Source organism: Pteropus alecto, unplaced genomic scaffold, assembly GCF_000325575.1.
Source record: "Pteropus alecto unplaced genomic scaffold, ASM32557v1 scaffold106, whole genome shotgun sequence".
Taxonomy (NCBI): Eukaryota; Metazoa; Chordata; class Mammalia; order Chiroptera; family Pteropodidae; genus Pteropus; species Pteropus alecto.
In genome coordinates, this window is record NW_006442103.1 from 13,743,223 (window position 1) to 13,769,672 (window position 26,450).

A 26,450-nucleotide genomic window follows, 5' to 3' on the forward strand; every position below is an offset into this window, starting at 1 on the left:
ATTTTCTTTGCCTTTGATTTTTAGCATTTTCAGTATGATATGTTAAGATATAGGTTTAATTTTATTTTATAGCTTCTTAAATCTGTGAATTAGTATCTTTTATTATTGTTTTTCTTTAAATGTATTTGCTCTGTTCTCTTGTTTCTGCTCCTTTTTGAACTTTGTGTAAAAAACATGTTTTAATTTTCTAACTCTGTCTTCTGTGACTCAATCTCTTCTCCATATTTTCACAGTTTTGCCTTTCTGTACCTTATTCTGGATGATTTCTTTTGACCTATCTTATTCACTAATTTTCTCTTCATTTGTTTCTCATCTGATATGAACCCTTCCATTTTATTTTCAGTTATTAAGGTGTTTATTTTAAGATATTATTCTAACTTATTTTTTAAATCTGCTATGCTATTGTACTTTATGTAGTTCTCTGTTTCTTATTTTCAAGTTGTTTTTTTTTAAATACACTAAGAATAGCTGTTTTATACTTTCTGACCATTCTTTATCTTAAGTGTTTGTGAGCCTCATTCTGTCTTATCTTTCTGATAACTTTTAGTCAAAGTGCCTTATTTTCTTGTATACCTCCATGCTTATTATTTTTCTTGCAAAAACTATTTGTAGGAATAATTTAAGACCTGCCTAGTATGTAGGTAACTTAAGTAAATGGGAATCCTTCCAGGAGAAAGTTTTGTTATGTGCCTAGTGGCTCTACCTGTCTGGCATAATCTTAAGTCATTTTCAAGGCTTGAGGTTCCTTGGACCAGTCAGGTGATATGAACCTGGGCTGAAGATCTCCTTGGTTTACTTTTGCTGCCTCCTTACATGAAGAATGCCCCAGTTTATTGTACAAAGGTCTAATTCTTAGACTTTCAACCTTATGTAGTCTTTGGTTTTTCCTTTTCTTTTTCTCACCCCATCATAATTTCAAATCAAAAGTTCAATTTTGCCAGGATCTGCAAATGTCTTCTGGGCAAAAGCAAGTTCTGTGCTTATCTTATGTTTCTAGGTTACTATTTTTCCTTCACTTTTGACCTGGTAATTTCTTATTTTATCAGGAGTTTAATGATTTTTAATATTCTTAGTATTTGATCCTGAATTTTTATTGCTTTAGAGGAATGTTTGAATGACATACCTCATCCATTACCTCAATGGACTTTTCATTTTATTTATATAATTTCAAGAAGTTTTATTTAGTTTATGGGCATCTTCCTTATCTCTTTTAGTTTTTAAGGATTGATATAATATGTTTTTCTTAAAATGCACCAGTAGTAATTCTAACATCTGAAATCTTTGCAGGTCCAAGTCTGCCTTTTGTTCATTCTTCTGACTGCTTATGGTGCTTTGTATCCTCATGTGATTTTTGATTATGAGGTTATAACTTCATCTGTAGAAGTTTTTTAAGGCCTGGATTGCAAGTATATTTTTATAGAGAAAATTTGCCTTGGCAGCTTGTGGAATTTAGGGGGAACTTAGGGGCACTTCAAATTAAGTGTTGGCTTGGAGCTTTTTAAGACATTATAGCAGCATATATTCAATTCCCACACGTGCCTAAGGACTAGTTTTTGATTATGATTTTTTAGAGGAGACATTTATTACCAGACTTTGATAAATAGCATCATAGTGGGCACCACAGTGTTCAGTTGTCATTTCCCTCTCTCCAAATTTACTTTCCCTATTTTTTTTTTCAGAGTTGGACTACTAGCCCTTTCATTTCTACACGGATTTTTCAGAATGGAATTTTAAAAAATGTTATCGTGAAAGCTCATTTTATTGCTCAACATACTTTATTGTTTTCAAGACTTATGAAGCATACACCTTTCAGCAAGTTAAATAAATCTTTATGACTTTGTCCTTATTTTCTTTTTAATCATACATGCTGCGATTCCTCCGTCATACTTTTTTTGAATGCTATTGAAATACATTTCCTTTAGACCCCAGAATGCATCATGTTCTCTTCCATATTTTGCCTTTGTATATGCTTTTTCACCTGTCTGTAGTTTTGTCCCCCAACTCCCATTACTCATGTTAATTCTTACTGGCTTTTAAATGTTTCAACTCAGTTATCACTTTCTGGAAGCCTTCCTTGAACTTTTCCTTTCTATGGCTGTCTCCCCTTACTTCTAACCCTTAATGATCCTATTTGGCTTAGTTGCCCCCTTGTGTATATTCCCAGAACTTCTAGTGAATACCCATTAGCACTTATTGATTATTTGTTTGTCTGACCAAGTATATTGTAAATACCATGAACTTTAAGGTTCAGTTTATAGCATATACCATCATCATCCTAATAATATTTAACATTTATTGACTATATGCTAGATATTGTGGTTAAACATCTTAATTTGCATTATCTTGTCTAATCCTAACAGCAACCCTCAAGATATGAGTAACTGTCATCATTCTTATTTTCCATTGGAAAAAGTAGAGTCAGACTGGTTAAGTATGTTTAAGGCTATATAGCTAGTCAGAGGAAATAGAATACTTTGAACCCAGGGAAGAGCATGGACTTCTTTTTACCCCCTAGTGTTTTTATGACTTCTGAAAGTGAACACACATTTAAGTCTTTAACCTATTTTGAGGTTATTTTTGTATATGGTGAAGATAATTATCCAGTTGAATTTTTTTTGCATGTGTCTGTCCAACTTTCCAAACACCACTTAAAGAAGAGAGCGTCATTACGCGAGTGTATATTTTTACCTCTTTTGTCATCAATTTCTTGTCCATATATGCAAGGGTTTATTTCTGGGCTCTCTATTCTGTTTCGTTGATCTATGTGTTTGTTTTCTTGCCTGTACCATACTGTTTTGATTATTATAGCTTTGTAGTGTAGTTTGAGATCAGGGAATGTGATACCTCCAACTTTGTTCTTCATTCTCAAGATTGCTTTGGCCTTTTGGAATCTTTTGTAGTTCCATATAAATTTCAAGATTGTTTTTTCTAGTTCTGAGAAGAACAACATTGGTATTTTGAAAGGAATTGCACTGACTCTGTAGATCACTTTGAGTAGTATGATCATTTTAACAATATCAATCCTTTCAATCCACGAGCATGGTATATCTTTCCATTTTGTCTTCAATTTCTTTTCTTCAGTGTCATAGTTTTCATAGTACAAGTCTTTCACCTCCTAGGTTAAGTTTATTCCTAGGTACTTTATTATTTTTTTTATGCAATTGAAAATAGGATTGTTGCTTCCTTTCTCCTTCTGATTGTTCATTATTAGCATATAGGAACACAACATATTTCTGTATATTAATTTCGTATCCTACTACTCTACTGAATTTTTTCAAGCAAAGGAAACAAAAGCAAAAATAAGCAAATGAGACTACATATAACTGAAAAACCTTCAGTGAAGGAAACCTTCAACTAAACAAAAAGGCAACCTACTGAATGGAAAAACATACTCCCAATGATATATCTGATAAGGTGTTGATATCTAAAATATATAAGAAACTCATACAACTCAATATTAAAAAAATAAACAATCTGATTGAAAAATGGGCAGAAGGTATGAAAAGACATTTCACCAGAGAAGACATACGTATGGCCAACAGACATATGAAAAGCTGCTTAACACTACTAATGATTAGTGGTGTTAATCAAAACCAGAATGAGCTACGACCTCACACCAGTCAGAATGCCTGTTATCAAAATGTCAACAAATAACGTGTTGGCAAAGATGTGGAGAAAAGGGATCCTTTGTGCACTGTTGCTGGGACTGCGAGCTGGTGCAGCTCCTATGGAAACTAGTATGGAGATGCCTCAAAAAACTAAAAATAGATACCATATGACCTAGCAATTCCACTTCTGGGTATTTATCCAAAGAAAAATGAAAACACTAAGTTGAAAAGATATATGCACCCCTATGTTCATTGCAGCACTATTTATAATAGCCAAGATATGGAAGCAACCTAAATGTCCCCATCAATAGATGAATGGATAAAGAAAATGTGGTATACACACACACACACACACACACAATGGAATATTATACAGTAATAAAAAAGAAGAATCTTGCCATTTGCAACAAAATGGATGGATCTAGAGAATATTATGCTAAGTTAAATATGCCAGGCAGAGAAAAACAAATACCATATGGTTTCACTTATATGTGGAATCAAAAACAAAACAAAACAAAACAAAAACCCCAAACAAAACAGAAACGGATTCATAGAAACAGAGCAGAGGGATGGTTATCAGAAGGGTGGGGGTGGGAGGATGGGTGAAAAGGGAAAGGGAATGTAGTCAATATTGTGATAAGTTTACACAGTGATAGATGATTACTAGAATTATGGAGTTAATCATATTATAGGATATAAAAGTGTCAAATCACTCTATTGTACACCCGAAGCTCATTTAACATATAAGATTGTGTACCAACTATACCTAAAAAAGAAATTTAAAAAAGTGAATGCACACATATAAAGCACAGAAATTAGTACTTGACATTTAGTATTTAGTAAACATTAGGTATTGAGTGGAGTTGAAACTTTTAAAAAGAATATTTAAATAAATATATTTTAGATAATTTAAAAATCAAAATAGCAATAATGAAAAAATCATGAATAATTTCCCCATTAGGAAATAAATTACTTTTAATATTTTTGTGTGTATTCTTTCATATGCACTGTTTATATAAGTACTGTTTTTAACACTCTTTTCTATGATATTTTATAAATATCTAAATAAATAATGAAGTATCTTTACAGTGATTATGTTTCGCATTGTGTGTATGTACTACCATAATCTATTTCCTGTTGGATATTTAGCTTGTTTCCAATATTTAGCTATTATTAAAAAATGTACACTGAAAATCCTTAGATATTTATTTACTTTTGAGTGGTTGGGAGATAATAATCTTGAGTAGTCAGTAAAAGTTGATGATGACTGATATAAGTGCATCTGTATTTGTGTAATTCTTCCTCATTTTGGAGTATCTAATGGAGAAAAAAATGTAATTGTTACAAATAATTTGTTTTCTTGGTATGTATTTTTTATTAAGTACTACCTATCTACCTCTTTCTCTTTCAGAATTACAGAATGACATCTTAAAAGAATCAAATGAGAAGAAAGATTTTTTGACATCAGAACTAGAAGATTCTAAAATGTCTTTGCAAATAAATATGGTATGATTTAAAAACTGATTAGTGTGTGATAAGTGTCACATTTTCCATCAGTCAACAAATATTTATCAAATGATAATACTATGTAAAAGGACTCAGAGCTTCACATAGAGAGGATACAATCCAAGTCTCCGAAATGCTTATAGTTTAGTCAGAGACATTGGATAAAAACACATCAAAAGTATAACAAATACAAGACCATGCTAGATACCAACAATGTGATTCAGGAAAAATTACTACAGTTCTAAGAACTGAAAGAACACTATGTGCCGGATTGGCTAGGAAGATTTCATGGAGAGATTGGAACTATAGGTTGGCTTTGGAGGAATGGTGAATTGAAATAAGAGTAGTGAGTGACATTACAGATTGGCCAGTGTTGGGTCGTGGAGAGGAGTGAGAGGAGACGGAGGGAGGGACAGCAAATTACAGAAGAGGATGAGTTCAGCTTTTTTTCTTAAGACCCTGGGATCATAGCTTTTGTTTTGTACTTTTTCCTTTAGAGTACTCAAAAGGCTTTAGAGGAAGATTTACAGATAGCAACAAAAAAAATATATCAACTCACTGGAGAAAAAGAAGCTCAAATGGAAGAATTTAATAAAGCTAAAGCTGCTCATGCATTTGTGGTTACTGAACTTAAAACTACTGTCTGCCACTTGAAAGAATTATTGACAACAGAACATCAAAGGTAAAAATATTTCTTATTTAGCTGAGTAAAAACAATTTACTTCTAATATTCAGTGCTATTTTCTATTCATTGTCAACTGACTTGTAATATCTATAACAACTATAACCAAGTCTTTTTTTAATGTATAAAGTGGGAATACATTTTAAACGTTTGTATTGGGTAGGTATCCTAGGAAAAGATAGCAGGTATTCTCTAGGATAGTTCCTATACCGGCGTTGCCATAGAGTCAAGCTAAAATAGGCTGATAAGTGATGATGCACTGATATGACATATTTAATTAAACTGTGGATTATTCTTAGCTTCATAGAAATACTTCCAATGGGGAAGTGAAATTTATTTTGCTGGGTTTTGTAACCTTTCTGATTTATAAAATTAGTAACTGGCCTGGTACAAAGTAGGTACTCACATTTTTATTAAATTAATGAATTAATGAATATGATTAACTGCATATAAAATAAACTGTTCATTTGCATTTCATCTAAATAACAGTTTGTCTAAAACTTGAGTTAAAAACTTACTGTTTTTCACTACTTTTTATTAAGGAAAAATTCATGTAAAGTTGTGTTATGAGGTCTAGGTAATTAATTTTTGTCTCATTAGCATTAGGATTAATTAAACAAGGTGAAAGAGAAAAAGAAGTTTTTCTCTGAAGTCATGACCTGGCCTAGCAGTGTTTTTTCTCTGCTGCTTGTGGATGGTGAAGTAAGAAAAGCTAGTTTTTCTAGCTCAGCTAATCTTGATTGACCCATCCACCTGATTTATTAATTTTAAGATTATAAGTGACCTTAGATATCATCTGTATCAATTACCTCAGTTTTATAGACAAGGAAACGGAAAGCCAGAGGAGTTAAGCAAATTGCACAAGTTTTCATATTTATATTGTTCCTAAGGCAGAATTCAATATAACAGTAGTTATATACTCAGTCTCTCTCAAAGTTTTAGGACGTGTTAATTTGATTATCATCATAGCCAAAATATAAATTGTGACCACAAGCTTTAAGGTTTTATGGAGGTTTAATTACTATGCACCTATGTCTTTATAATAGTAATACTTTATTTTGAAATGTTACACTATCTGGCATAGAGTAGGTGCTCGAAAAATGTTTAATAATTGAGTGAGTCTACGTTAGTATATATTGTTGCTAAATTGCACCAATTTTAGTTACTAGACAAAATCTGACTAAAAGAATATTTACATTGTAAACTAATAATATATTTTACAAGATTGGAAAAAAGCGAAGATCAGTTGAAAATACTTACCGTGGAGCTTCAGAAGAAATCGAGCGAATTGGGTAAGATTTAGAGAATAATATGTGTACATTATAATATTAGCCAATTATAAAAACATAAATACCATTTCAGAATAAAATATAGTTTTCCCTCTGTCATTTACCAATAGTGATTATTTATTTTATTTTTCAAAGCTAGAAAGACTATTCACTTTTATTATGCAATTCATAGATATCTAGAAGTATAAGGAGCTTAAGAGATGTTTCTAGTCAATTTTCCTTATTTTAGGATTCAGAGGTCTTAATAATCTTAGTGAGAAATGTCTGTTACATTTTAATTTTAAAATTTCATTGATTAGTCATGTTGGATTATGAGCTATTTATAGGAACATGTGATCCTATTTTATCATAAGATGTTATTACTATTCAGCAACTCTCATGGCCAAAAGAGATAGAAGTTCTATAGTTATTTTGTGAATTTATTACCATTTAGTTAGATAATTCTAACAACTCTGTGCTTTATATTTACAAATCTTCATATCTACAAATGTGGAGAAATATAAAGATGTAAAAACTTTTTTCCAATGTAGGTGAATTATTTTTGTAAATTAAAATAATTCATGAATTGGCAGGTGTTTTTCTAGAATATCCCCATAACTTTCCATAAGCTTTATTATAAGCTTTGAATACTTGTGTAATTAAAATAATGATATTTTAAAATGTGATATTTCCACACTGAGTTATTTGGTTGACCTTTTAAATGCTATTTATACTTTTCCTTTTGTAATGCTTAATTTTATACTACAGACTAGACTAGCCTTTAAACATCAAAAATTGCACTATCCAGTGATATATAATTTAATTATTTTATGTTACAATGGTCGTAAATGCATTTTTAATCCAATTTTTAGATCTTCCTTCAGAGCTTAAAGTATTGTTCTACATCACTGCATATATCTTTCTTTAGAATTGTTCAATTGAATATTGTAGCCTAAGGAATACTTTTAGTCCTTCAAATATCTTTAATGGATATTTATTTGTAACAATTCAGTCTGATATTGAAATTAAGTGGCTGTTATTGTCATATTTCAAAATCAAATGCATAATGTGATTTTTCTCATACTAATATATTATTCTAGCACTGTGGAGCAGTTATATATGTGCTTCTTAGCATTATCTTAAGTGCTGTGGAAACATAAACAAGAAAATACCATGCTCTTGAGAAACCTGTATTGTGGGAGAAAGGTTGGACCCGTAAACCATTAGACAGCAATGTTTCTAAAATGAAGGGGTGGGAACAAGAATTCTATTAGAAGGGAAATAAATATTAGGACTTCTATTTCTATTTATTTATATGTTCTACACATGTTTTGTAATGAATAAAGTCACAATACACATTTATATTTTACAAATTTACATGTTCTACACATGTTTTGTAATGAATAAAATCACAATACACATTTATATTTTACAAATAAAATATAAATATATATTTGCATTTATGCACATTTATATATTTGGGGTGAATGCTCAGAGATTTCTTATTTATGGAGATATGTTAATGTTGATAACAAGAGGAAGCCAAAGGTATTGATGTAGACTGCATAATTGGAAAAGGTAGATTTTTATTTAATAGAAGAGGTAGATTTTAAAAGTAGACTTTAAGGAATAGAGAGGCTTCTGATGGTTTTAGAGAATGATGGGGTGTGGAAAGCATTATGTATAGGAGAGTAGCATTAACAATAATGTAAGCACTTAACATTAATTTCTTTCTTTCTTTGGCTAATGGTATACAGTAAGTAGTTCTCAAAACCAAAAATCTTGGAGGATTTCTGTATTATTCTTCCCCCATTACCTTTCACTTCTAATTCAGATTATTCAGTGCTGTTGTTTCTAACTCTTAATATCTAGCTCATAAAATTTAACTAATCTAACTTTGACTCTTTCTCTTTTTCTTCCTCTCCACAGACCTAGACCAAGTCAGGTCTTCATTTCCTCTTTCCTGGTTTTTAGAGTTTCAAGCACATTCTCTTAGCCTAGCAGAGGGGGGATGCATGTGAGCAACATAATGGAACACAAGTTGTATTTGGCAGATAATCAGCAGGCCATACTTCATGTTACCCTCATTTGTTTTCCTCTTAGTTCACACTTGTTGTATTTACTAGGCTTCTATTTGCTTTGACTTTCTTTCATTAACCTTCTTTCTTACTGCAATAGCCCTCATTCTTATTCGTTTCCTTGCTATACTTTGCATTCTTTCTTGATTGTATTTCTTAGGCTTACATCTTGGTTAGAGTATTCATCCATCTGCCCCCGTTGTCCCCTCAGCAGTCTCAGTCACTGACTCATCCTAAGATCACTTTTTTTCTGTGTATTTCTCAGATACAGCTTGCTCTACCCCCTTTCTTATACCTTGACAATAGGTCTGGACCAGACATCTTTTACTGGAACTAATAGCTGTAGCTTGATAATCCACCTTTTTGTTTCTAATATCATCTACCGTTTGTTCTTTCTTTGCACTGATGCTACGGTGTTCTTTTAAAATTACAAATCTGACTATTTTGTGTTGCAAATTTAAGAGCCATTTTATTGCTCAAGTTTAAACTTTTAAAATATCAGCTATCTTCTCATTGCTCATTTAAAGAGAGAGGGTAGTGCATTCCAAGTTAGTTAAAGCCAACTTTTAATACAAAATCTTGGTGAAATAATTTTTTTGCAATTTCTTTACTTGGTTCAGTTTGCTTCTTCATGCATCTCCTATCTTGAATTCAATCTGATACTGCTCTAAATTGCTCCTGTGATCACCTTTCTATGTTTGTACCTGTGTTTGCTTTCTCTCTGGTTATGTAACAGATTTTCCCTTTAGTATTTTCTGTTGTTGCTGCCGCTGCTTATTATTAATCTATTGATATTATATAATATAACTGTGCATTTAGACTTAGATGTTTATTCTTCAATTAGTTTTGGATATATAATTAGGAACATAACAGACATGGTCTTTTTTCTCATGAGATCTACTTGGGGAGACATAAAATAATTACAAATAATATTTAATTACAAATTGGGATAAATGCTATGAAGGAAATGAAAATGATGCGATGTAAGAAAATAATAGGGCCTAATTTAGATTTGGCAATCAGGGATGGCCTTCAACTGAGACCTAAAAAATAAGTGAGATTTAGTTAGTTACAACATGTGAGTTGGAGAGAGCTTTTCAGTCAGAGGGAAAAGCACATAGAAATGCTCTGAGTGTGAAGGAGCTTGGTCAATTCAAGTGACTGAATGAAAACTTTTGTGGCTGAGTGTAAGAACTCATATGTAAAAGGGAATGAAATGAGTTTAGGCCAACTTGGATAGGGCCAAGGAAAGAATTTTGATTTTATTCTAACAACTAAGGAAAACTGTTGAATGATTTTAAGTAGAGGAATGACATGGTCTGGTTTATGTTTTTAAAGGGTTGCTGTAACTTCTGTATGGCAGGTAAAATTGGTGGTGGGTGGGGAGTTCTGGTAGTGAGTAGAATTAGAACAATCCAAATAGAACAAGGTTTGGAAAACCAAAGGGAGAAAAGTAGAGTGGTTAATAGTATCAAATTCCAGAAGGCTCCACAATAATGAGGACTAAGAATTGCACCACAAGGTTCTCTTACATCAACCGCCTACGAGTTGCATTGTAAGAAGCAACAACCTCTCTCCTTCCTCTTACCTGTCTGCTCGGCAGCTGCAAAGCAGCAACCATGCATGAGTTCTTCTCCATCCATGTTGGCCAGGCTGGAGTCCAGATTGGCACTGACTGCTGAGAGCTCTACTGACTGGAACATGGCATCCAGCCTGATGGCCAAGTGATAAGACCATTGTAAGGGGTAGATAACTCCTTCATCATGTTCTTCAGTGAGACAGGCGCTGGCAAGCATGTGCCTAGGGCAGTGTTTGTAGACCTGAAACCCATGGTCATTCATGGAGTTCACACTGGCACCTACCGCCAGCTCACCCCGCCCCTCTGTCCCAAGCAGCTCATCCCAGGCAAGGAAGATGCTACCAGTAACTATGCTCATGGGCACTCTGCCATCGGCAAGGAAATCATTGGCCTTGTCTTGGACCAATTTGGGAGCTGGCTGACCAGTGAACAGGTCTTCAGGGCTTCTGAGTTTTCTACAGCTTTGGTTGGGGATCTGGTTCTGTGTTCACCTCCCTGCTGATGGAACGTCTCTCTGTCTATTATGGCAAGAAGTCTAAGCTGGAGTTCTCCATTTACCCAGCCCCTCAGGTCACACAGCTGTAATTGTACCCTACAACTCCATCCTCAGCACCCATACCACCCTGGAGCACTCTGTGCCTTCGTGGTTGACAGCGAGGCCATCTATGACATCTGTCATGGAAACCTCGATATTGAGCGCCCAACCTACACTAACTTGAATAGATTGATAGCTCAAATTGTATCCTTCAGCACTGCTTCCCGGAGATCTGATGGAGCCCTGAATGTTGATCTGACAATTCCAGGCCAACCCAGTGCCCTGTGCCCGCATCTATTTCCCTCTGTCCACGTGTGCCCGCCTCATCTCTGCTGAGAAAGCCTACCATGAACAGCTTTCTGTAGTGGAGGTCACCAGTGCATGCTTTGAGCCGACCAACCAGATGGCGAAATGTGACCCTTGCTACAGTAAATACATGGCTTGCTGCCTGTTGTACCATGGGGACTTGCTTCCCAAAGATGTCAATGCTGCCATTGCCACCAAGACCAGCACAGCATCCAGTTTGTGGACTGGTGCCCCACTGGCTTTGATTACCAGCCTCCCACTGTGGTACCTGGTCGAGACCTGGCCATAGTACAGTGAGCTGTGTGCGTGCTGAGCAATACCACAGCTATTCCTGAGGCCTGGGCTCGCCTGGACCACAAGTTTGACCTGACATGTACCAAGCGTGCCTTTGTTCACTGGTATGTGGATGAGGGCATGGAGAAAAGAGAGTTGTCTGTGGTCCATGAGGACATGACTGCCCTTGAGAAGGTTGGTGTGGATTCTGTTAAGGAGAAGGTGAGGAAGGAGGAGAGCAATATTAAAGTTAAAATGTCACAAAGATGCTACTTTTACAGGGAAACTTATTCTGTTTTAATCATTGAAAAGTTGTAATCTAATTAGTTAATTTGTATGTAGCAGTGTATACTCTCATATACAATTACTGGCCTGTGCTTTAAAACACAGTGCTTTGTTACAGACCCAATGTGTCCATTTCTCTGATGGGTTTGAATAAAGTATTCCGTCTTAAATGGGGGAAAAAAGAATTGCACCAAAAATGGTTATTGGTGATCTTTGAGGTCATCGTTTTACTGACCTCATGGAGATAGGCATTGATTTTACATGAGGTTAAGAAAGCAACTTGTAGATAAACAGGAATTTGCAAACAAAAAAAAATTTGACGGTAGTAAGAAAGGGCAGAAAGATAAATCAGATACTTTTATATTCATATAGATGTTTAGATATGATGGTCATTAAAAATTTTTCTACAGAGAGTCAGTGGACATGAGTAATATAGTAACTAAAGTCTTAGAGGAGGTGGGAATGTCCAGATCCAGAGTACAATGGTCAGAGTTAGCTTGTGTTAAGTGGATCACTTTTTTAAAGTTTGGAGTGAAGATTAAGAGGCCAGATGTTTAGATAGTGATGAGTTTAAGGCAAATGTACATGCTGAGTGACCTCATTCCAAATATAGTTTAGATAGATAGATCACTTATTTTTTTTAATGAACTTTGGGCTCATTTGATGGTATAATTAACTTTGTAGAAACATTATTAAGATTTATCCATTATTATTTTGATATGGTTCTATGGATTTCCTCTATGTTTTATGGTACTCTAGTTGCATTAATCCATCTCTTAGTTTTTTCCTTTCAAAAGATATTATTCTTATTTCTTGTCTTGCCTATACTTTTAATCCAATTTTTAACACATTTATGTGCTTTTGCTTATTTTAGAAGAGATGACTAAGTTTAAAAATAACAAAGAAGTAGAACTGGAAGAATTGAAAAAAATCTTGGTAAGTTTATAGTTTCTCTTATTAATATATAGCAATTACTTTTCAAATCCACTGACTTAGACTCTCACACTATAGATGTTTTAAGCTAGTTTTTTTTTAGCTAAATATAAAAAAAATTACATTTGGTTTTCAGGTAAGCCACATTCTTATCTGTACTAATTTTTATACATCTTGGTAACTGTTCTGGTGTCTTTATACTCTTTGAACATGTGTTAGCAGTACATTCAAATAAGATCTAACATGCATGTTATGTAGCTGATTATAAATTTTGTGTGTCTTTGATACCTTTGAGCCACACAGCTGCAATTTTGAGATAAATGTGTATGATACATATTCAGTACCTAGCTTTAGAGTTCTGGTAGAATCATGTTTAATGAAATCGTTAGGATAAGGCTTCCTTATATTTTAATTGATTACAATGTGTAGAGAGAGCATAGGTTGGCAAACTTTTTTTTTTATAAAGGATTAGATTGGAAATATTTTAGGCATTGGGGGCTATATACAGAATGTTAAATCTCTGCTTCTACCCCTTTTATGCCCCTACTCTCTTCCATGTCCTCTTTCTTATTTTTAACAACCTTATAAAAATATAAAAATCATTCTTAGGTCAAAGGCCTATGAAAAGAGACTGCAAGCTGATTTTGTCCTGCAGGCTGTAGTTTGCCAACTCTTGCTATAGAAAACAATATTGTTTATGATTATAATTATTTAATTTTGAGTTTAACCTATCACATCTCTACCTGATTTTACAACTCTTAATTCTTCCATCTCTTGATAAGTAATTTTCTCAAATGCTTATCCTTTCTGCATTAAATTGCTTTTGCACAAACTCTTATAAATAATAATGTTTACATTGCTTTCAAATTTGATAATGGATACTTATGCTTTGTCTCTGCTTAAATATCAATTTTTTAGGAAATCTCTCTTGATATGCTTAGCTAGTTTAAGTCTTAGTAAGGCTTGTTCCTATAGCACCCTGAACTTTTCCTTTTATAGCACTTATCACAAATGAAATTATTTTTGGTATAATTATTTAATGCTTTATTTACCCTTTAGACTCTCCCTTACTTAGCACAGTAGATGGCACATAGTAGGTGCTCAGTGAATAAATAGTAGAATAAATGTATGCTCCAATAAAGTTTAAGAACCTGTGTCCTATTTACCCTGTAATGTCAACACAGTCACTGATACTTTGTAAGCACTTTATAAATAATTGTCCAATGAGTGAATACTAAAGCATTGTTTTACTATAAGGATTCACTCCTATACAGAGAAGGATTGGTTTAGGGTTTTGTTATATTTGAACAGCAATAGAGCATAATTAATTTCTTGGTCCTTAGAATCATAATGCTTTGATTGATGTTCAGCTCTTTACTTATCTGGATGACCTAGTGCAGTTTTCTTAATTTCTGGATGCTTCAGTTTTTTATTAGTGAAATTGGGAAAATACAGACCTCATGGGTGGTTGTGAGGGTTAAATAAGATAATACATTTACTCATTTAACAAACGTTTGTTGAGTTCCTATTATGTTATATCTGAGGATGCAAATGGATGCATATTCTGCTTTCATGGAGTTACAGTCATGAAATAACCACAAAAATACAAGCAGTCATTCAAAGGTAATATTAAAATGGTGATAAGGGCAATAAAGGATTAGGTCACAACACTATGAGGCCTATAATAAAAGGATTTGAGCTACTTAGAGAGGTCAGGAGAGGCTTTTTTTTTTTTTTTTAAAGTAAAGATTGAACTGATATCTAGAGAAGAAAAGAAAGAGCTTATCAAGCAGAGGAAATATTCTGGGCAAAGGTGCTTTGATGGGAAGGAGCATGGTGAGTACAACATGAAGTGAAAGAAGAGTGTAGTGCAACGTGAGGCTGGAGAGTTGGGTAGAAGGAGCCTGGCAGTTCATGGCCTTGAAAGTCACATCAAGAGAATTTCTTATTTATCCTAAGATGAATGGGAAATTCTAAAGAATTTCAGCAGGGAGTGACTTGCTCAGATTTGCATTTTGAAAAGCTCATTTGGCTTGCAGTGTGGCGAACAGTATATTAAGATAGAACAGTTAAGACAATCATAGTAGTCAGAGGAGAGATGAATATAATTTAGGCTGGGAGGTGGTATAGTAGTGAGAAAAAGTGGGTGTTTTTGAGAGAGATTTAAGATTTAAATACTTTGGATTGATGTTGGGTGATATTACCATTTGTTGAAAAGGCTCTCCTTTTTCCATTGAGTTGCTTTTGCACATTTACAAAATATCAGTTGGCCTTGTTTGTGTGGGTCTATTTCTGTACTATTTCTGTTTTCTTTGATCTATTTGCCTATCCATTCACCAGTGTATCAATGTCTTGATTCCCGTAGCTTTGTATTAAGACTTATATTTGGGTATTGTGATTCTTCTAGCTTTATTATTATTTTTCAGAATAGTTTTAACTATTCTAGTTCCTTTACTTTTCCATGTAAAGTTTAGAATCAGCTTGTCTATAAGAAAATCTTACTGGAATTTTGATTGGAGTTGTGTGAAATCTATAGATCAAGTTGGATTGGATTGATATTACTATGTTGAATCTTCTAATACATGAACATGATGTCTATCTCCATTTATATAGAGCCTGATTGATCCTCTCAGTAGAATTTTGTAGTTTTCAGCACACAGATCCTGTACATGTTATGTTATATTAATGCTTAAATATTTATTTTTAAAGGTATTTAAAATAATATTTAAAAATATTTTTCCAATTTTACATTGCTAGTAGATGGGAATATGACTGCTTTATGCATTGACCTTGTATCTGCAATCTCGCTAAATTTAAATTCACCTATTCTAACAGTTTTATTTTTCAAATTTCTTAAAATTTTTTGTATAGACAATTGTGTCTGCAAATAGGGACAGTTATATTTATTTTTTTCTTATCTAACTGCACTGGCTGAGACTTCCAGTGTGACATTGAATAGGGGTAATGAACATGTACATCTTTGATGTCTTGATTCTAAGGGACATCATTCATTGTTTTATCATTAAGTATGATGTTAGTTGTATATTTTTTGTAGAAGTTATTGGTCTGTTGTTTTCTTTTCTTGGATGATCGTTTTTGTCTGGTTTTGGAATTGGCTAATTCTGGCCTTATAAAATGAGTTGGGAAGCATTTCTACTGTCTAGAAGACATTGTGTAGAATTAGTGTTATATTTTTTTCCTTTAAATGTTTGGTAGAATTCTCAGTGAAATCATCTGGACCGAGAAATACCTTTTTGGCAAGATTTTTAACTATGAATTTAATTCCTTTCATTGTTATAGAACTATTAAAGATTTTGAAGTTTATGGTTTTTAAGGAATTAATCCATTTCACTGAAGTTGTCAACTTTCTGTGCATAGAGTTGTTTGTAGCATTCCCTATTATCCTTTTAGTAAATTTTTACACTTTTTGAGCCATATGGTCTCTGTTGCAGCCATGCAACTTTGCTGTTTTGGTCAAAACATGTATAGGTAATACATAAATAAATAGATTAGCTATATTACAATAAAGCTTTATTAAAAATAAGCAATGGCTGGATTTGGACTGTGGTCTGTGTGACCCTTGGTTGTCTAGAACGTTGAATTCAATTCTAGGCACCTTATTGAAGTTGATATATTGACAAAGTGAGCCCATCCTGTTGGAATGAGATAATTTAAAACTATATCATAAGAATGATAATAAGAATTAAAGATTTTAGATAGTTAAGAAAAAAGTTAGGGAATGATGATAATACTTTTCAAATATTTATCAGTTATCATGTGAAAGAGGAGTTAGACTTCTATGTGATTAAGGAAGGCAGAACAATGACCATTGCATGAAAGTTATAGGGGAGCACATTTTTGTGCAATAGGACAAACAGAATTGATAGAATACTGAATGACTAATAAATGCTAATAAATTGGTGTGATTTATACTTAAGTTAAGGTTTGATTTCAATGACCTGTATGATTCTTTTTAAATAAGAAAATTCCAGGACTCTGTCCAATAAGTCCTCTGTTATCATATTTAGTTTTAGAATTTATTTAATAATGACTTGTTTTCTCTTTTTAAAAATAATTTACCCAAAGAGAAACTCATAATCTTCACAACTTTATTTAGGCAGTTTGATTATTTTGAATATGTGTGTGCTTTGGGTGTCATGATTTGTTAATTTTCTTAAATAGGCAGAAAACCAAAAGCTTTTAGATGAAAAGAAACAATTTGAGAAGATTGCTGAAGAATTAAAAGGAACAGAACAAGAACTAACTGGTCTTCTCCAAAGCAGAGAGGTTTGTTTAAAAAGGATACATTTTTCTTTCACATATTTTGTTAGTACAGATTTACAGAATAGATTATGGCATAGCTATTAACGTTATGAAAGATTTCTTCACAAAATTCCTTTTAAAAGTATGTGTTCCTGCTATATTTATTATGTTAATGATTGATTTAAAACACATCTAGAGAACCTCCCTCCACATTACATATAATGTGGGAGAGAAGGTCAGCATTTAAGATATCAATAGTATTTGCATAATGCCATGGCTTATAATAATTACATTTCTTGATATCTTGAGTATATCTTAATTGATACATTTAAAAGTGAGCCTTTATTAAGTTCTTAGTTTACAATAGTTTTTGTAGTGCTCATGTTATAATTTTAGAATGTTTTTTGTTTGAAAAAAGTACGTTTTCAGTCTATAACAGTATTATATTGTAATCATATTTTTATTATAGTAAGAACAGCTTAGTTTTTAAAATACTAATTTTATTAATACATTTCTTTTTAATAGTATAACATTTTAATGGAAATGAATTACTTAGTAGCATAAAAATGATAAACATTTTTTATAATAGGTAAATATAATTTTACTGGTTGAGCTTCAGAATTTTAAAGTGGAATTTACTTATGTTGCATTTGTCACTGCTTATTTTAAAATTATAATGGTTATGGCATTAAATCTACTTAAATTTAAAAAATTCAACATATTCTTACCAATTTTTCACGAAATGTATGACTTAATTCATAGAATGACTAAATTTTTTAAGTGAGAAAATTGTAAAGACATTTACTGTGGTTATGTATGTTTATTTTCCAGAAAAAAATACATGATTTGGAAATACAATTAACTGCCATTGCGACAAGTGAACAGCACTATTCAAAACAGGTTAAAGAACTGAAAACTGAACTTGAAAATGAGAAGTATGTTTTCTGTCATAAAAAAACTATGTAGTCAATTCTTAAGCTTTCTGGTAGTTAATAAATTAGTAAATTATGTTAAATATTTATTCAGATGGGCTTAAAGTTGTATTTTATTCTTAAAGATCAAAATAATTTATCAAGTTTATTGCTTAGGGAAAACATATGTCATTGATGTAAAAAGAGATTACATCATAAAGCTGAGAACTGCTTTAGATGAGTATATTTTCTTGGAGATATTTGGTTTCTCATAAAAATAATAATTTATAGTTGTAACCAATTATTTTGGTTGTTTTGTTAAATTATTTCATAGGTTTGTATTGATGAAATGACAAAATACAAATTCATTTTTTATATTGTCCAAGTAGAAAATTAATCTAATGATTCACCTACTCAGTAAGTTTAATTACTAGAGAAAGTGGGAGGAAATAATTATTGTGTTATTACTCAGAGAGAAGTAAATTCAGATAAACAATCTAGTGGTGAACTTGATTTTTCCTTTTTGGTTTCTCAACTCTAGATAAAAATGAGAAATAAGCAGTTTACTCAGCATCTTATTTCTTTCCTTTCAGCTCCCATTCCTTGCTTGTGGTTCCTTTTCAACAGTACTTTTTAAGGGGCTCTGGGTAAAATTAATCTATTAACCAAAATCCTTTTTAATGAATAGACTGATCATTTATTAATTTATGTTATCCTTGGTGTGTTTGCTTTTTCAATCTTTCATTTTTTAACGAAAACTTTTATGTACTTTTTGATGAATTTCCAATATTGTGAAGTAGGAGGAGATAATCGGTGCTCCTGAAATCATTCTGTAGAGCTACATATTCCCCTTCCTTCATTTAAAATTGATCCTGGTTACAACCAATAACTGCAGTAATCTCTTCCAGTGTAGAGCATTTGAGACATTGTAAGAGCAAGACGATATAAAAAATGAATTTGTATTTTGTCATTTCATAAAGGTTTGAATAAAGGTTAAACTTAGTTTTCTTTATTTTAATTAAAATATTTTAATTAATAATAGTCATGCCTCACGTACTACTTTAAACAAATCACCAGAAGTTTGAGACAGTATCTAAGAGTCTACTAAAAAATTATATGAGGAAAATAACATATCCTTCAAAATTTGTGGAAAAGTATGGGGAATGAGGTGTGGGGAATATGCAAGGAAATATATGACATCTTGAAAAACTTATTATAGAAAAATTTCAAACATGTACAAAGTAGAATCAATAATGTAATGAACTAGAATGTACTTATCACCCAGCTTCAGGAATTATTAACTAATGGCCAAACTTATTTCATTTATACTCCCAGCCCTTTCTCCCTTGTCCCTTAGATTATTTTGACTTAAATTTCACATCACGTAATTTCAAATGTAAATATTTTGGTATGACATGTTTTTTAAAAACAGGCTTAAGAACATTGAACTAACTGCAAGCTGCAACAAGCTTTCACTGGAGAATAAAGAACTAGCACAAGAAACAAGTGATATGGCCTTAGAGCTCAAGAAGCGGCAAGAAGATATTAATGTGAGTTGAAAAAAAGTACCAGTGAGTTTTCTTATCTGTAAAATTAGGAGGTTAGAATAGATGACCTGTAAAGATTCTTTCAGCTTTAAAAGTCTGATGATGTTAGAGCTGATGCTTGTTTTAGAAGAAAAATATACATATTGATCTTAGATGGTCATAATGGGCAAAAGAATACAGAGGCTACTACCCATTGGTAATGTTAATCTAATTTCAGGCATCAACATTTTTATAAAGTATTTATTCATCAAGTATTTATTAAGTAAATTATATAAGACACTGTGGAGGATACAATGATGAATAAAATATCCTTCCTCTTTAGGAGCTTATAACTGAATAGAAAAAAATAAATGCTCAAATAACTTAACAAAATAGTGTATGTGTTGCTTTGAGGATGAACTGTTATCTGAGTTTACAGGATGACTTCTGCCTAGGTAGAAGAGAAGGCTTTAGAGAGAATATAGCATTGATTTTAGCCTTAAAAGATGAATAATTATGAGTTCAGTAGGTAACAATGAGTGGAAAAGCAATTTTCCACAACAATATAAACAAAGTATACAAGTCTCAAGGATTACTGGAAAACAGCAAGTAAGACTTGTTTGGTTAGCTGCTGTATAGAGATTGTTAGTGCAATAAACTAAGGCTGAAAAAGTAGAACTATGCAAGTTAAATGGCCTATTCTTTTAATTTATATATAACTAAAAGAATTTTATACTGCTAAAGGTCTTAAATATTAATTTCAATTTTATATTTGTTGAAACAAAATAACATAAACAATATTAATTATTTCTTTAGAATAGCAAAAAGCAAGAAGAAAGAATGTTGAAACAAATAGAAAATCTGGAAGAAACAGGAACACAATTAAGGCAAGACTAACGAGTTAGCCTTTTTTGGCAAAAAATTTTAGTATTTTTTATTAATTTGTTAAAGTTAATTTATAATAAACTTATATTGAATATAATGTAAAGTAAAAAATCATACTTATATTACTGCTTTGTAATTCTGTTTAAAAATAAAGTTATAATAATGTCTGTTTTATACTTAGTGTTGAAATAATGAGATTAGATACAGAGATTAATTTTAAAGCATGATAAACTTTCTAATACTTAATATTTATCTAATTAAAATGTATACCAATCATATGCCAGAAAATTTAGACGAGAAATAAAAAGTTTAACTTTATTTTAAGTATTATTCATGTTTCTAAGTGTTTTCACAGTCACCAATTTTTAATGACTGCATACCAGTCAATCAAAAGGATATGACATTATTTATTTTCATCCTTTATATTTTGGATATTTGTATTTTCCAGTTTTTCACTCTCATAAGCAATACTGTAGTAAATATCTTAGCACATGCAGATCTTTTCCTTATTTTGAATTTGATAGGATAAATTTCAAGCAGTAGAATTTATTGAGTCAGAGGATTATTTCAAAGACTTTTGATAGAAATGATTTCTAATAGGTTATATCAATTGTAAACCATGCAGTAAAACCAATATTGCAGGAAAATACTGGTTCCAAATTTTTTAATTGGTTTTGTGTATTATTAAGTAATTTGATAATAGATAAAAATAACACACTTTTTGTGATTTATAATTTTAATTTTTTTGGAATAAGCTTTAGAATTTTTCGTGTTTGCTTGCTAGAATGTCTTCTTTCTAAAATTGCTCATACCTGTTGCCCACTCTATTTTGTGATCTCGATTGTTTTCTTACTGATTTAGTTAAGCTTAAAAAAATATTAACCCTTTATCTTGTTTTATTTATAGCACAGATGTCCCCCAACCTGTTGTTTACCTTACACTTTGGGTAATTTTTTGTCATATAGAAGTTTTTTGATTTTATATTAAGTTTAATTGTCTTTCCTTTAAAAATTTTTCTCATTGCTTTTATACTTAGAAATTTTTCTTGCCTGAACTCAAATATTGAACTTTTCTTTAGTTCTTTTTATAATTGATATATCGATACTTAGTTTATCTTTTTCTTTTTCAAATAATAAAAATAATTTAAGAGATCAATTAAAAAACTTTTTTATTGGGGTGACATCAGTTAATAAAATTGTATAGATTTCAAGTGTACAATTCAATAATACGTCATATGTACATTGCATCGTGTGTTCACCACTCAAAGTCAAATCTCCTGTCACCATATATTTGACCCCCTTTATCCTCATTTACCTCCCCGACTTTCCCTCTGGTATCCACTAAACTGTGGTCTGTGTCTGTGAGTTTTTGTTTGTCTTGTTCGTTTGTTGCTTTCAGTTTTATATCCCACATGTGAGTGAAATCGTATGGTTCTCAACTTTTTCTGTCTGATGTATTTCGCTTAGCATGATAATCTCAAGATCCATCCACATTGTTGCAAATGGCATTATTTCATCTTTCCTTATGGCTGAGTAATATTCCATTGTATATATGTATCACATCTTCTTTATCCAGTCATCAGTTTACTTCTTAACATAACTATTGATCTATGACCTATTTTTTGATATGCATTGTTTTCATGTTTATTATTTTATAAATAATTTTTTTTTGTATTTTAAGTTTTTAAAAATCCATTAGTAATTTAGATGACTCACAAAGATGTAGGGGCTCTAGTTTGTACTTACATTCTGAAGTATTAAGTTTTGATTTCTTATATTTGGTTAAAGTATGTGATCATTAAAACTAACTGCTATTTTAAATTATTCAAGATCTCCTGCAGACCTAATATACCTCCCTCATAGATTTGTTTGAGGATTATAAGTTAATGTGAATAAAGTGCTGAGCACAGTGCCTGGCACTTAACTTAATATTTTCCAGATTTGAAAAGTCATCTTTTATTATACTTCTAATGATGACTTTTGTCTTTTTTACTCAATTTTCTTTAGAAGTAGCTGTTACTTATAGATTGAATCTCTGATTAAGCCACTGTACATTTTGAGCATAAAAAGTGAAGACATATTTTAGGGAAAGGCTGCTTTTTTTAGAAAGAGAATTTGAATTATTTGGATAATATTTTTTTTGTACACCTACTTACTCTGGACATATAGAACTCTAAATTTAAATATATTTAGTAAAAGTAGTACTATGCCAATTAATAGTTAATAGTTAAAGAGTAAATATCCTGGATTTAGTTTTCACAATGCCAGTTATTCTGAACAATTGAATACCATTCCATGCATACAGTTTAGACCCAGAAACATTTTAGTAGTAGCAAGAGAGACTGCAATTAGAAATAGCTTCAATATCTGAGACAAAGCTCCATTGTTATGTGCAACAGACAGATTTTTAATTAAAAATTAAAAAATATTATTGTGACATTGATTAATAACAGAAATTTCAGGTGTACAGCATTATACCATGACATGTGTACGTTGTGTGCATACCACTTGAAATCGAGTTTCCTTCTGTTACGATATATTTGACCCCTTCACCCACTTTGTCTTCTCTTCACCTCCCTTAAATTTTTTTGAAAGGGTAATAATACATGCTTATGGTACAAAATTCAAAGAGAAAAAGGAGCACATAGGAAAAGAAAACTATCTTACTAGACATTTGTCTTCCTGCTATTCAGTTTCCCTCCCCAGAGGTATCACTGTTGCTCTTGTATGTGTCCAGAGATGCTCTATTACGTATATAAGGATATATTCGTGCAAATATCTCAGTCATGTAGTTTTTCATTAAAATCACTTGTATTCATGTCTCTAATTTATTAGTATAAAATGTCTTAGAATGATGACTTATTTATGACTAAGAAAACAGTAAAGTGAAACCTTGACTTAAATAAGAAACAAGTATTTCTTTTCAGGAGCTTTTTTTTTTTAATGAAAAAATGAGTAAAAGGATCCAGATAATTAATTTAAAAATAAATGTATAAATTAATTTAAACATAGGAGTGAAGTGTGTATATTGGTATTTATGCATGAAAAATTACCAAACAAAATGAAAACATAAACCAACAAAAAGTAATAACTATTTTAGAATCTAGAAAGGGAACAAAATGAAAATATAACATTTATCACAATGTCACTCTTCCATTTCCTTGAAGGAATGAACTGGAATCTGTGAGAGAAGAACTAAAGCGGAAAGGAGATGAAGTTAAATGTAAATTGGACAAGAGTGAAGAAAATGTATGTTATATGGACTGTTGTGGGTGGTTAACTTTTAAAATATAGGCAAAGTTTGGTTATTTTGCTTATATGGTATATATCTAGAAGATATAGTGGCATAGTTTTAAATTTCTTTTATAAATGTTCAATATTTAATGTTGATTTACATTTTAGGCTCAATAAAGAGGCTCATGCTCTAGTATACAGAATATACCGATAAATCGAGTAATAAGTTTGTGATGTGCTTTGATGGATTTGTTTTTAACAAGTTGAAATAGAAGATTTTTAGGGCATAATGTCATGAAAGTGGAATAATATAAAGTATATGACATGATTATAGTATATAACATTCACGGTAGGAGATAATTGTACCAAAATAGAAAGATCAAGCTAGATTGTGTTTTTACATTCATTCAATAAATATTATTGACTACTTACTATGTACCAGGTGCTGTTCTGGTTGCTGAGTTTGGATTTCATTTGTTCTGGTAGACAGTGGTGACCCAATTAAGGTTTTTTATTAGTGAAGTGATATTTTTAATTTTTAAGAATGAAATGAGGAGAGGTGAAAGCCAGTGGAATCAGTTCAAAGGCTATACAAAAATAGTCTTGAAACCTCTGAAAACAAGTCTTCGAGCGGACTCTAGTCTAGTTTAGTTTACTTACCTGTTCCTGAACCAGACATTGTGGTTAGGGGATAGAGTAATTTGGCCAAGCCTGAGCTTCCTGTCCACTTCTAGAGACAGATCAGCCTCCATATGTGGACTGAGCAGGATTACCGTGGAATTTACACTAAAGGAATCTTTGCAGGAAAGGATGGTGGCCAGGACAAAACATAGGTCCTCTATAGAAATGCTATTGGAAACCATAGAAGGGCATCTAATCCAAACTTGAATTAGGACAAGCTCCCTGGAAGATGTGACAATTATTTTGAAACTTTAGATTAATAAGAGTTAGTGGAAGGCAGAGGGATAGACACAAGTATATCAGAGAAGAGGAGTATTCTAAGTTAAACACACAGACACAACTCAAAAAAACACACAGACATTATAGTCAAAGTTTGAGGTGACTTGGAAGTTTGAGAGAGCCTGTCATATTTAAACAACTATAAAAAGTTCTTCTTGGTTGAAAGGTAGAGTTTAAGATAGTGGTGATAGGTGGAGAGAGTAGGGACAGTTGAGAGTGGGGAGAGATGCGGGTAGATCATTTAGGCCTCATAAACTGTAGGAGTTTGAGGTTATTGAAGAGTTTTGGCCTGAGGAGTATCATATTTATACTTTGGAAAGTTGTAAGACTATTGAAATAGTCCAAGGATGAGATGAGCCTAATGGACCAGGAACATATTAGGTTCTTTGTATATGTTGTTTAACTGGAAGTCATTTTCGTCCTCACTTTACAAATGAAATCAGACCTCTAAAGGGTTTTAAAAAACTTTGAAAAGCTACATGACTAAAGAGTAAGTATGGCCTAACACTCGTTAGACTATTACATATTTTTTTTCTCTCGAAAAGCTTTTTTTTCCCCAGTTTCATATTTATTAATTAAATTCATACAGAAAAAAGGAATTTAATTTTCTCAAGACTTAGTATATAATTCACTACTTTAAAATTTATATCGGAGGCCATTTCTAAACACTAATCTTGTTGTTTGTGATGGGGAAAAACATGAATCTGATATTTAATGTAAAATAAAAATCCTTCACTAAGAATGTAAATTTATTTTACCAAGGTAGAAAGTATTAGTGGTGAAATAAAGGGAAAAAAATGAAATGCAGGACAAGTTGCCAATATATTTAAGCTTTCCATAGTTGGATTTCAGTTTACCTGTTGAAACAGTTTCCTAGAAAGAATCCAAGTTGCAGATATTTGTCTGACATTGAAATTCATTACGCTCTTTTTTCCCCCCAGTCTATTACCTTAGTTCAGACATTTATTATTTCATGAACACTTTGTCTAAGCCTCGGTTTCCTCATCTCTAAAATGGAGATAATACCTATCCTTTTTATATCATTGTGTCGTTACAAGGTTCTGATTAACAAATGTTCGTGGAAGATATATTTAAAAGATAAATATTTATAAAGAAGGCAGTTTTAAAAAATTCAAGATAAATTTGGAAAGCTGATATAATATTGCAAAGTGATACTGGGCTAAGATAAGAATGAGAACATTAATATATAAACATTAACAAAGATAGTTTTTTAAAGAAAAGATACTGGAATAAACTGGGAGAACTGATAATTATTTTTGTAGAAATGTAAGACTGAGCTTTATAACTCTTTCTTAAAGATACTTGGAGAAGAAAATTGTAATTCTGTTAAAATTTTTAACCTGGTATAAAATAATATTTTTTAGACTCGAAGCATTGAATGTGAAGTTTTGAAAAAAGATAAACAAATGAAGATATTAGAAAACAAGGTATTGTCAAGTTATAAAAATGTTGTAGATAGAGACTTTGTGGCAATATATGTATGACTAGGTTCTTTAGGGCAAGCCGTTACACTTTTAACAGTTTTTACACAAAGAAGTCTTAATTCTCCTTTGAAGGCTTTGAAGAATAATGGAGAGGTTTAATTGTAGGTTTCTTTG

At 31.8% G+C, this 26,450-nt stretch overlaps 1 protein-coding gene and 1 pseudogene across 2 annotated transcripts in view; both read left to right on the plus strand.

Annotated features, from left to right (window-relative positions):
• SYCP1 (synaptonemal complex protein 1) overlaps positions 1 to 26,450 on the plus strand; it is a 69,614-nt gene that overhangs the window by 15,774 nt on the left and 27,390 nt on the right. For both annotated transcript variants that reach the window (XM_006919668.2, XM_006919669.2), the window contains exons 12-20: positions 5,020 to 5,114; positions 5,612 to 5,796; positions 7,021 to 7,088; positions 12,995 to 13,056; positions 17,236 to 17,340; positions 18,148 to 18,251; positions 19,660 to 19,777; positions 20,570 to 20,640; positions 23,805 to 23,886. In XM_006919668.2, coding sequence (XP_006919730.1) covers positions 5,020 to 5,114; positions 5,612 to 5,796; positions 7,021 to 7,088; positions 12,995 to 13,056; positions 17,236 to 17,340; positions 18,148 to 18,251; positions 19,660 to 19,777; positions 20,570 to 20,640; positions 23,805 to 23,886 — 890 coding nt within the window. The remainder of the gene's footprint in view (positions 1 to 5,019; positions 5,115 to 5,611; positions 5,797 to 7,020; positions 7,089 to 12,994; positions 13,057 to 17,235; positions 17,341 to 18,147; positions 18,252 to 19,659; positions 19,778 to 20,569; positions 20,641 to 23,804; positions 23,887 to 26,450) is intronic.
• Positions 10,762 to 12,083, plus strand: LOC102886441 (annotated as a pseudogene).